The sequence below is a fragment of the Haplochromis burtoni genome, unplaced genomic scaffold, assembly GCF_018398535.1.
Source record: "Haplochromis burtoni strain Fernald_Lab_line unplaced genomic scaffold, NCSU_Asbu1 Contig_531, whole genome shotgun sequence".
In the NCBI taxonomy this organism is placed as follows: Eukaryota; Metazoa; Chordata; class Actinopteri; order Cichliformes; family Cichlidae; genus Haplochromis; species Haplochromis burtoni.
Genome location: NW_024582892.1, coordinates 333,157 through 345,280, shown reverse-complemented (window position 1 = coordinate 345,280; position 12,124 = coordinate 333,157). Strand labels below are relative to the sequence as shown.

At 39.4% G+C, this 12,124-nt stretch overlaps 2 protein-coding genes across 3 annotated transcripts in view; one reads left to right on the top strand and one right to left on the bottom strand.

Moving 5' to 3' along the window:
- Positions 1-696: 696 nt before the first annotated feature.
- ppp1cab (protein phosphatase 1, catalytic subunit, alpha isozyme b) lies at positions 697-8,254 on the bottom strand. Its single transcript, XM_005947453.1, has 7 exons — positions 7,813-8,254; positions 6,711-6,842; positions 5,828-6,058; positions 4,928-5,032; positions 2,626-2,849; positions 1,742-1,876; positions 697-1,643 (listed from the first exon to the last, which is right to left on the bottom strand). The coding sequence occupies exons 1-7, from the start codon at positions 7,865-7,867 to the stop codon at positions 1,548-1,550; spliced, it is 978 nt and encodes a 325-aa protein (XP_005947515.1). The 5' UTR covers positions 7,868-8,254; the 3' UTR covers positions 697-1,547.
- Positions 8,255-8,549: 295 nt separating this feature from the next.
- Positions 8,550-12,124, top strand: part of pelo (pelota mRNA surveillance and ribosome rescue factor) — an 8,182-nt gene continuing 4,607 nt past the window's right edge. Inside the window, exons 1-4 of one of the 2 annotated variants that reach the window (XM_005947451.3) lie at positions 8,550-8,785; positions 9,218-9,310; positions 10,160-10,310; positions 11,891-11,981. In XM_005947451.3, the coding sequence (XP_005947513.1) occupies positions 8,745-8,785; positions 9,218-9,310; positions 10,160-10,310; positions 11,891-11,981 (376 nt within the window). In that variant the 5' untranslated portion in view covers positions 8,550-8,744. The remainder of the gene's footprint in view (positions 8,786-9,217; positions 9,311-10,159; positions 10,311-11,890; positions 11,982-12,124) is intronic. The other variant, XM_005947450.3, reaches the window with a different exon arrangement.

The window sequence follows — 12,124 nt, the reverse complement described above, 5'->3', positions numbered from 1 at the left end:
TTAAAAAAAAAAAAAAAAAGATATTCCGCCGGTGTAGATGAAGTATAATAAAGACTAAAGAATCAACCTTTAGAACAGGTAAATGGAAGAAAATTTAAAGTCTAACAAATATTTTCATATCCATTAACATAGTTTATCTTGTCTTTTGTATCTCATGCCCTTTACCCTATTACCTTGTGCCCTCTCTTATTCCCAGTTTGATAGCTATTGCTGGTAATATTTAAATACTTTCACCCTCTGCTGCCTTTACTCTTTAACAACACTTCACATATCTGTTTCAAATTAAAAGCCCTCCAGAATTTCAGTGCACAGAAACCTCTTTTTGGAAAAGACTTTTATTGTGAAACATTTACAGGAACATGTTTAAAAAAACAAAACGTGCAACTTTTCTGTGATGAAATGCATTGTCTAAGATAATCTCCGGGTACAAGTATCTCCCTCTGCCAACCAGTTAGCCCATTACACCAGAGAATAAATAGAATATGACCAGAAAGAAATGAGACTGACAGATGAGTTTATAATCTGTTCATTCTTAATAAAAGGAAAATTCTAATAAGATTTGTCTATACATGCATTTATCATGTTTGAAATTAAAAGTCACCTCCCAATTCATTTAGAGCCTTTAAAATAACCGCCCAAGCAACTAAGAGTACTATTGTATACCGAAGCAGATACAGAAAAACGACTGAGAGACAGTACAGCTCAGATTCTCGCTTTATTGGTCAACTTGATGAAAGACTACAAAACGAATTCACAAAAAATCTTTCAAGTAATCAAATCTGTACAAACCTAAACTGGACTGTTTTTTTATTTGTCGTTGTTTTTTTGTGGGGTTTTTTTTTTTCCTTCTTTTTTTCCTTTCTTTTTTTTTTTAAAACAGTTCTGGCTCATATGAATCTGACGAGTCATATGCACGTGTGTGGGCATGTGTGCAAATGTGCGCTCGCTCTGATAAGGTGACAAACTCCTCCCTGTTCAAGCATATTGTGATCATACTCCAACAGGCAAGACACAGCATGCACACACACGCACACACCTGTGTTTTTGATTTTACAGTACAGAGGACAGGGGAAAAAAATAATAATAATATATATTTAAAAAAAAAAAATCCCCCTTCCACAAGTATGTACGTACACACCATCTGCTAACAAGAGCTTGCTGCCAAATTCATTACATCAGCAATCTCCCACCTTCTCCCAAACCCTGTCATTTCAGTCAAGTTACTGTACAGACAATGTGGTTTCAGCCTTTCAGTGGGAAGAGTGGTCAGAGAAAGGGGGGGGGGAGAGCAGGGATTATAAATCTCTAATATTCTCACACAGAATATACACGTGCACACATGATTTTAATGCTCACCTGCAGACGTTTGTAAGCCTGCACACGCGCACACTCACTCAGACCATCTGTAACATTAAATGTTTTAAGAAGTACAGATAAAAAAGGAAATAAAAGCCCTGGGTATAGGTTTGATTTCTGGCTGTTTGGTGAAAGAAAGGAGAAGAAGAGGTAGAGAGGGCAGGACAAGGGTCAAGGGCAAACTACTGGTGTCATTTCTTAGCTTTCCTAGGTGGAGTGACTGGGCGACCGGAGCCCATGCCCCCGCCCCCACCATAGAACAGCTTCTTATCTGCAGGTTTGAGGATCTGCACAAGGAAAATAAAGCAGAAGAAAAACCATGAGTTAAAAATGACAACAACCTTTAAGATTAGCAAGTTCAATCAGTGATCAGTTTCTAGTTTACCTGGAATGAACACATGAGGGTCTCATCTACACTCATCATAGCGCCGGCATTGTCGAACTCCCCGCAGTAGTTTGGGGCGGAGAACAGAGTCACAAGCTGCCTCTTTGCAAAGAATTCATATCCGTCCTCAACCACCTGAAAAACAAACAGGTTAGCAAACTCTCACACAGGATCAAGCACACAGCAGAACAATAGACTCTGCTACGGATGATAACACATGACATTATAAATGCCCCGTTACTAGCACAGCTTGACAAATAAGAAAATTACGCTAACACATCTAACTGCTGAACACAAACTAAGCGATAACTGCAGCCATGTAAGGCCAGCGTCAGTACTGATGGAAACTACTCTAAATATCAACACATTAAAGATATTTTTAAGACTAAAATCAAAATTTAGCTGCTGAAGCTGGCCTGAAATCCAATTGTGCTTAAATGGTTAAAAGGTTTTTAGCTGCTGTGTCACTGCCACTATCTAAACACTTCCCCCTGCAGCACTTCCACATGACATTTCTTAAAATACACAACAGCATCTGTAAAATTATTGTTTGATAAATGTTGCAGCCTTCTTGTAGCTTCAAGGAAGAGCCGCTTCAATGCTAATAGCTCCTTTACCCACATGACACACACGCCACGTGCACCTCGCCAGATCAAAACAATACCTGGTACCCTGCTGCAACTTCTAATAAAGACCAGACGACCCTCCAGCATCTTTAAAGGCAACCAGGGGTGGAAAAAAAAAATCCCCAATCAACTCCAAGCAGTTAAACACTTAACTATGAGGCTCAACCAAATCCTGTAAGTTATCAAACCCTTTCACTTGTGTTACTCATTTTTACTACCATGAAACTGAACCATTCAATTACATTTTTTGGTACTGACCTGATGGGCTCGACAAATGAGGTCCATGTCATGTTTGTGGAGGAACTTTGTCACCACATCTGCACCAAAAGTGAAAGAGACACCGCGGTCGTTCTCACCCCAGCCCAGCACATCTTTATCGGGGTCTGCCCACAGCAGGTCGCACAGTAGGCCCTGGTCAGGAACATCAGTGGGACGCATGACCCTTCTCACCTGCTCCATGGACTGGAGGTCTGGAGACAGACCTGGAAAATATAAATGTCCAAGAATTAAACTTCAGTAGTGAAGAAAAAAAAAAAATAATCAGCATCTGATTTTAGAATTTGTTTTTGTAAAAAATGTTTGCATCCTGAAAAGATTCAAAGAGCAACCATAAAAAGAAAATGAATATCACATGCCGCAAAAACCCTGTGATATTCCTGGCGATGTTTAAAGGTAAATTTAGTGCTCAACTTTTAAATCAGAAGGTACAGAAAACAGAGAGGCTGGTCATCCGATGTTAACTTCACCCATATCCCAGCTAATAAGATAGCGCCATCATGCAAGTAGACTGGATTGCTTCCTTTTAACAAAAGCCCATCACTGGAATTACAATCCAAAGCCACGACACTCCATGGTAGTTTTGCTCACACCGACTGTTTCAACGCACAAACACCACCTGAAACATCCTCACAAGATAAAGAACTTAGGTTTCTGAAGAAGAAATTTTTAAATGAGTACTTTCTATTGAATAATGTAGGATGTTTTTAATGAATGTAACCGTGGATATCTGACAGAGTGCCAACAGGACATGACTGCCTCTGCTGCAATAATTAGCCTAATTTCTCTTGTGAATAGAGCACAGCTGGCACATCAGTGTCTCCCTACAGGCCCTTTAATACAGAAAGCAGCACACGCTCTGAAAGCCATTCTTTTCTACGGCTTTTGCGGTGGAAAAAAATTGTTTGCTGCTGTGTCGACTAAGAGCACTGACCGGGGAGAGCTTGCATGTGCCACGATGAAACGTACACTGGGGGTACAGAAATGTAGAATGACAGGGAGCGGGGAAATGCAGAACCTTGAGTGGCCACAAAAGATTACGCAGTACAAGCAGACTGCAGCGGTTTTTCGCTGGCTGCTCAACTTGGGTGTTAGCGCAGCACACGGCACTTCCTTACCACTGACTTTGAGGACCTGTTGACAGGTCCTGACAGATTAAGAATTATTTAGTGTCTAAGATGTCTGGATGTTTAAGAAAATAAACTGCAGTAATAACTAAGAACTGTATCACATCATGATAATCATCCATAAGAAAATGTTTCATACGAAGTTTTAAGAAAATGTCTAGTGTCAGAATGTGTTTAACTTTTTTTTCCCCCACATTTTGAACATAAATATGACAGCAAACAGATTACAAAGAAGTGCTTGAATTAATCAATAACATTTGGTAAATGATTTAAAAAAAAAAAAAGAGTGGTAGAAATAAAGTTTTAAAAGACACTGCACACCATCCCAAGATGTACAAAGTTTTTATCCAAAAGCTCTTTGGGAATCATCTTTTCGGTGAAAAAAATACTTTGATTAATCCCTTGAGTTAGGTTCTTTTTCTTAATGCTTGAATTATAAATAGGTTTGTTAAATAAATAAATAAATAATAGTGTTAATAAATAATAATAATTCTGACATTGATCAGGTACAATGACTGGACTGAAAATGAGTGAAGAAGCAGCAAGTGTCCAAAGAAAAACTTTGAAAGACTGTCAAAGCCTGGAGAACTGTTTCTCAAGACCACTTTATAAAGCACAGGACATCCTGGCTCCTTTAATGCAAAATATAAAGAAATGACGGGTGGCTCAAGACCTTTGCACGGTACACGCTTATTACAAAAGGGATTGATGTATTAAGTGACAGTCTGTTAAAGCTGTACCTGTTTTTAGCTATATCTGTGTACTGATCCAGGAGAAGGAATTACAAACACCGTCACCCCAACCGGTGGCAGCAGATGGCCGACCCTCCCTGAGCCTGGTTCTGTTGGAGGTTTCTTCCTGTTAAAAAGGAGTTTTTCCTTCCCACTGTTGCCAAAGTGCTTGCTCATAGGGGGTCATATGATTGTTGGGTTTTTCTCTGTGTCTATTATTGTATGATCTACTGTGCAATATAATGCGCCTTGAGGCGACTGTTGTTGTGATTTGGTGCTATATAAATAAAATTGAATTAGTCTAACAAATTAAGATGGTCCCTGCTAGACCATGACCATTATATGTTGACAGATACAACAGAGCGGAGTCTAGTCTTTGTGTGTTCGCTCTGGATAGAAACCAAATTAACTGTTTGAAGAGGATACCTCCATGGCAACAGAAGATCTTCTCATCAACAATGGCTGCTACAGGCAAACAGTTGAAGCAGTCAGTGAAGGTCTTCCACAGTTTTATGTTGTATCGCCTTTTACCTGTGGGAGGAAATTACAATTACTCTGTCACAATCTCATCATAAGAGCTATAAAATCAGCAGCGCCACTTGTTTCAAGCTGAAAACACATTTTACATAAGCTGAGCTCTAAATAGAACAAAAAGCATGTGACTGAATCACTGTTCCTACTGCCCGATCATGCTCCTTAGCCTGAAGCCCGGAGTACTGAGTGTTGCCCATGTTTCACCATCAATTTAAAGGAACTCACAAGGGAATAGATATCTTGTGTACACTGTTAATCTAGGAATACTTAATTAGTTAATAATCTACAGACAGATTTCAAAGTGTCAGGCATATTTTCTTAATCGCAATTAAAAAAATAATAAAAAGAAACTGTAACCACCACACCTGTTGCAAGTGCTGATAAACATTACTTCACTAATTACTTGGTGTTTCTTTTGTTTTTTCCTCCTTATGTGTAAATCTGCACCTGCCTGTCACTTTGCTGCTGAAACACTTTCCTATTTTTCATTTCTATTGTATTTAGCTTTTGATGTATTAAGATATAGACACATATACAGCCATTTCTCTCACCCTACATCTATTTATATTTTATATATTTCTATATATGATAAGTTTGATGTTGTGTACACGCGTTTCCTCTTTTTACAGTTTCGGTATCAACAAACAAAAAAGAAAAACCAAGGTGTCCTCTTGACCACACCGAGGTCTGCTGTGTTGGCCTACACTTTTCTATTCAACTGGTAACCACAGAGAGCAGTCGCACAACTTTCCAAATTACTGTCTGTATCTGTGTGCATATATCATGACTTACACTCATCGTAGAAGCCGTATATTCTGTTAATAGAGGCGCACTCGTGGTTTCCTCTCAGCAGAAAGAAGTTTTCTGGGTATTTGATCTTGTAAGCCAGCAACAGACAGATGGTCTCCAGGGACTGCTTGCCTCTGTCTACGTAGTCGCCCAGGAACAGGTAGTTGCTCTCTGGTGGAAAGCCTCCATATTCAAACAGCCTGAGCAGATCATAGTACTGCCCATGAACATCACCTAGAGAAACAAGCAGTGTTAGAGTGGAAACAGCAATGTTGTTCAAAGGTGTGATTATCGTGCTCAGTATATGTGCACAACAAAGGCTGAGGGAGTTGGATGGAGGTACAACATGACTAGAGACCTTGAAGATTAGCACTTTATACCATGACTGACAAAGTGTTATTTTAAATAAACACTTATTACAGAGTTACCTTATGTGTGCGTTTTGTTATGAGGTTGCATTTAGTACAAGGATGCTTATGATTTCTACTGCAGTACAGACTGTTCCAGTTCCTGAAACCTGTTCCTTAAACTAACATTCAACGCAGTCAGTCAACGTTAAGGTACGGCAGGAAAACTCCAGGGAAACTTGAAGTACAAAACAGAATTGAACCAGCAAGTCAGTACCCCTTTATCCCGTGAGTTGTTTATGTGGCAAGATTACAGCCATGAAGAATTAAACACTTTTTCTTTTCTTTTTTTTTTTTTAGAGCCAGTCTGTTTTTAATTAACTATAATAACTTAGCATTTGGTCATGTGAATACTAGAGCATAGTATGCACATAAGCTGACTCATAATGGTCCAGCACTCTAAGCTTCAACAGCTTGCTATGTTGTTTGACCACCCTCGAGAATTCCCTCGACTCCAAAGAACGCCACTTAAGCCTCACCACAAATCTTGAGGGGCGCCTCAAGTTCAAGCAGGATTGGCTGGCTGAGGAAGATCTCCCGGGATTTGAGGCAAAGACCACGGATTTCATTCTCTGTCAGCTGAACATTTTTGCCAGGTCTGGAGCCTTTCACTGTAAGGGGAAAAAATGAGTCAGAAAACAACAGCAAATTCTTACACTGTTTTTAATAAGAAAGGGGTAAATTATTGCAAGTGGCTATTGGGTGATTATTCTCATTTCTCTCTGCATAAATGCAGCTTAAAGTGTAATTTGTAGGGCATACTGCCATGGACAGTTGGCTCATTTCATTTTGTGCACACTGTAGCAGTGAATCTGCTATGTTCTTGATTAGAAGCAACATAATTAGAATAAGATATCTCAAAATAAAGGAGAACAAATCTGTGGATTACACATTTTACAGTGGTAATCAGAGCACTCATTTATAATCATAATCTGCAAATGTCACACTTTTTCGTGAAGAATCTTGTATGGCTCCAAATACAGCCAAACCAAACATAAAGACAAAGACATTTTCAGAGGCATCCAGAGGTCGACCTATATATAGTGAACAGTGATAGTTAACAAATCAAGACTCAGTAGCACCCTGGATGATTTTACTGGTGTTATGGAGCATTTGCTCTCTGTCCTACAAAACAATAAAAATAAAAATGTGATTACAAGTAACAAAATAAAATGACCTCACCCTGCTAGCATACAGGAGTGACCTTTTAAATTTAACCGTATAACCACTTCAGTGTGTACCCAAACGATGTCTGCACAAGTATAAAATGACGCATATTTCTGCATCATAGTATGTTTCAATGCAAGTTTAACGAGACCAACTCTCACAATACAAATTGTGCGAATATATAACTGTGTTCAAAAATATATATTCAACCCGTCTCTCTTTTGTATTCAATTTCCGAAGACAACATTCAAACAAATTAAATTTACTGAGTATTTAAGTGCTATGCTTTCTTTGCAAGAAGCGCCGGATGAACTGAACTTGTTTTTACGGTGTTGGCGGCTACCGTTCCCTAGCCGCAGTTGGCTAAAATGGCTACCTCTTTGAATAAATATCGAGCGAAATACTTGGTCTTACCTTCGAGGAGACGCTGTATAATGGAGTCGATGTTCAACTTGTCGGCTTCTGCCATGTTCTGCCCCTGTTCCGGCCGACTTCTAATAACTTCTACGAATTCAAGAGGTACTGGGTATTAACTGGTTGCCCAATTATAGTTACCTGAACTAGTTTAGTGTTAATCGGCTATCGTTAGCCCGCTAGCTAGCTAACCTTGGGGAAGAATCGGCTACCTCAAAATTTGAGGCGAGATTTTGAAATGTTAACGATGTGATGGCTGTCATGTACTTCGGAAATCACATTAATCGACTAATTCCATTTAGGCATCCGAATTTCGTTTAGTCTATTCGTATTTTCTCGACTACGTTATTGTGCGGCAGCTACTAGCACCATGCCATCGACAAAAAAAGCTGCTGGACGAGCGTTAGCTCAAAGCGGTGTTGAACGGAAGTGGGCTGACCGCTGTCGTGCCCCCATTGGTTAGCTTTAAAAATAGGCGGCGTTTGTGACATCCTATCTACTCCTTGATTGGTTGTTTTCCGTGTCTATCAGCATTTACTTATCTCAAACTAATTTGTAAAAAAAGGGCACTGTTTCTTGATTATGTTACGCTTAGGCTACTGTAAATTAAAGACTTTATGAGTGAAGACAAGAAAAAAAGCACATTTTTCGCATTTAATCAAACAGTGTGTTTGTATTCGTTTCGTATTTGTTGCGCAGCAAAAGCTACTCCCACGGAAGTGACCATGATTGGAAGAACAGGCGACGTATTTGGGCGCTGACGCAATGTCCCAGCGCCTGGCAACACGCAGCGAGTGATTCATTGTAAAGTTGGGAGATGGCTTGGCTAATTTGTTATTTCACTAAGAGATAAACATGTCCCTTAGCCGGACAGCTGCTAACCTATATATTTTACACTAATAATTCGGTTTGTATCATACAATCATCCAACCATGAAGTTGCTCCATAAAGATATTGAGAAAGATAATGCCGGGTGAGTGAGCGCTGATGGCTAATGCTAGTAGGCTAACCAGCTTGCTGTGTTGTAGCTGACTATACATGTGTCAGTGTAGTGAGTTGCATTCCCGTGTACACTCAGAGAACGGGAGAGGTGTGGGTTTTGTATTAATAAGCCAACCGACCATTTTGTCTTAATATGTGTTAAAACTGAACCTTTACTAACATGTTACAACTTCTGGTTTAGCTTTAGCTTTACAGACTGAATTGACAAACCACACCTTAGGGAGTAAACCAAACAAACTTGTGTAAATAAATATAGTAATACACACTATGTACTTTGGGAATTCCTGTGCCATTTTACCACCTTCACATCTTAAATTGGGAGCATATCTATTTTAAAAAAAATTGTATACCAAAACCACACGAGTGCAGATCCTGTCTTATTGATCACCAACGCTTAATTCAGTCAGGTGACTCTGGTGCCCGAGGAGGCGGAGGATATGTGGCATACCTACAACCTGCTCCAAGTGGGGGACAGCTTAAGAGCCTCGACTATCAGGTAATAATCAATATATTACACAAAGACACAGGTGAAGCCCTGTAATAATGCAGATTTCTTCATTTTTTTCTTCATTTCATGGGTTTGTAAAATATGCTGGCAAAACAAGTTAAAGATTAGACACTCACTGTAACAATTAAGTTGCAAAAGAAAGGTTGTGTGTACAAGACTGCTTTGTAGAAATACTTTAGAAATATATGGTATTCATGTATCCTGATTATTGTATGAATTTTGATATTATCTAATTAAGGTAGATATTAATTAGACCACACGTCCTCCATTATGATAGTAAGTCACTCGGTCAGACTAAGCTAACATTGTCTCAGCATGGTGGTGCATGGGATCAGGCCTCTTGTTTGTAGTATTCCTAGAGTATCGGAATTTATTCAATAAAATATCATATTTAGTCTTCGTGTAACAATACAATATCACCACGTCAATTTTTCCCCTCCACCTATAATCTTTAATAAAAGTTCTAGTTATATCTGCAGTGCAAGTTTCCATTTTTGAGTATTTGTATCGGTATTCCATTCAGTGTTGGTGGGATGATTGTAGTTGATATACCACAATGTTCAAGCAAACAAACAAACAAACAAACAAAAAAACACCCACATCCCTCGGGCAGCATTGATGTAGCTGTAACTCAAGTTTATGCCTCTTTGTGACTCAGTGTGTGGAGCGATGCTCTGACACCGGCGTGAAGTTGTGTTTATTATAGTCATTCTGTGTTATTCAAGGATTGTTATAGCTTTCAGCATTACTCTTCTACCTTAGTGTTTTGTTCTGAAAAATACACAGCTCATCATCAGTGTAGCAATTAAAGCTTCGGCTTCTGTCGTTTTCCCACAGAAAGGTGCAGACCGAGTCCCCTACAGGAAGCGTGGGCAGCTCGAGAGTCCGAACTACTCTGACGTTGTGTGTGGAGACTATCGACTTCGACACCCAGGCCTGCCAGCTGAGAGTAAAGGGAACTAACATAGAGGAGAACCAATATGTCAAGGTCTGAGTTTTATAAACACTCTTATTAATGGGCTGGGTGAAATATTTACTATTTTTATTTTCTGTTTCCTATATGAACCTGTCTTAAATTAAAAAAAAATGCACTTGCCCTCCGTCTGTGGACAATACAACGACATCATTGGCACCTTTTACATATTCTGCACGTTGTAGCGAAGAACAGTAGGATCAGCTGGCTAGCAATAGCAGGAGTCAATGCAGCCTTTGGAAAATGGTTTAGACCAGACTCCATACTTATTTTCCAGCATCTGAGTGAAGACTGGTTGTTCCACTGTGTCAGTGGGGTTATGTCAGGACTGACATAAAAAGCATTGTCTGTCTTTTATTATAAGTGACACCAAAATGTCTGGAGATGTCTGGAGCCTTGAGCTCCTCCATACCTGTTTCATGCCCTGGAGGTCGGGGCTGTGGCTCCCCACACCCTCTAGCACATAGGTGTCAAACTCTGGCCCGCGGGCCAAGCCATACCAAATTACTATTAGAGCTGGCTTACTGGTATTATACAGCTAATATATATATTGTTTAGTATTAAGCTTTGCTTGTTCCATATTCAGTTTTTCAGCAAAACGTGTTTGAGTCTATAAGAAAAGATTCATTCTTATATCTGGAGGAATAAATATATTTCAATAAATATTAGCGTTAGCCCACGACTTTGTTCCAGTTTTGAATTTTGGCCCACTGTGTATTTGAGTTTGACACCCCTGCTCTAACAGATCATTACATGAAGGAACCTTTTAAATACAAGCGCGCTCATTCTCACATGTGTACACACAGGTGCTCACAGACACAAAATACACCCTTATTGGCTCCTATCTCAAAGAACACTGTGTGCTGTAAATCTTACATGCTGCATAATAATGATATATTATTATGATATATTATCCAGATGATATATATAGAGAGATATGAATTTTTTTTGCCCCCCCCCCCCTTTTCTTTTCTCCTTTCTTTGCCCTTCATCACTATTCCTCTTCCCCGCTGTCTTTGTTTCCCTCCCTCCCCCCGGTCATGTCTGTCCTGTCTGTAACAACTGAAAATAAAATAAAATAAATAGATAATAACAACAAAGGTCAATCAAATGGACCAATACGGCAAGGCAGGGATGGTCCACTTGGTAAAGTAATTCTGTTGGGCTTCTCTTTTTGCCTTCAGACAATAATTCTGATGGCAAAAGAGCCAAACGGGACAGGCAAAAAAATTATAAAAAATAAGTGACACCAAAACGGAGCAACTAATGTCAGCTGCTTTTCTGCTGTGGTTTTCTTCTTGACACCAGATCCATTATCTGATTTTTAGGTTGAACATTGTTTTTTTTTTTTTACTTTTATAGAGCATCGTAGGTTTGTCTGTTTACTTTTCACCAAGAAAGCTCCCCCATCAACAGCTGTCTCAAGAACCAATGTTTCTGTCTTTTACGGTCTCTGATTTTATGACTTTGTCATGTTGCACAAAAGCAGAAATTAACCGATTTAATCTGACGTACCACCCAACCCTGGGATGCAGGCTAACTTGTGTTTGAAATGAAAAGTAGTTGTGATTGTGTTGTATTTTTTTGCTCTTCAGATGGGGGCTTATCACACTATTGAGCTTGAGCTCAACAGGAAGTTCACTCTGGCTAAAAAGAACTGGGACAGCGTCGTGCTGGATAGAATTGGTAAGCAGATGCTACCTTAGTACTCCGACCACCAAAAGAACTATAAACTGTTTACTGCTATGTCTGACTGTCAATTATTTTAAAGCATGTACCTCCTACCACAACTAGTCACAAAGACTCTTAAGCTGTATATACATACATAC

Coding starts and splice junctions, on each gene's coding strand:
- ppp1cab (XM_005947453.1), bottom strand. CDS start 7,867: ATGGCAGAAGCCGACAAGTTGAACATCGACTCCATTATACAGCGTCTC. Junction 6,843..7,812: donor TATACAGCGTCTCCTCGAAG/GTAAGACCAAGT, acceptor TTCCCCTTACAG/TGAAAGGCTCCAGACCTGGC. Junction 1,877..2,625: donor TCATTTGTCGAGCCCATCAG/GTCAGTACCAAA, acceptor TTTGTTTTTCAG/GTGGTTGAGGACGGATATGA.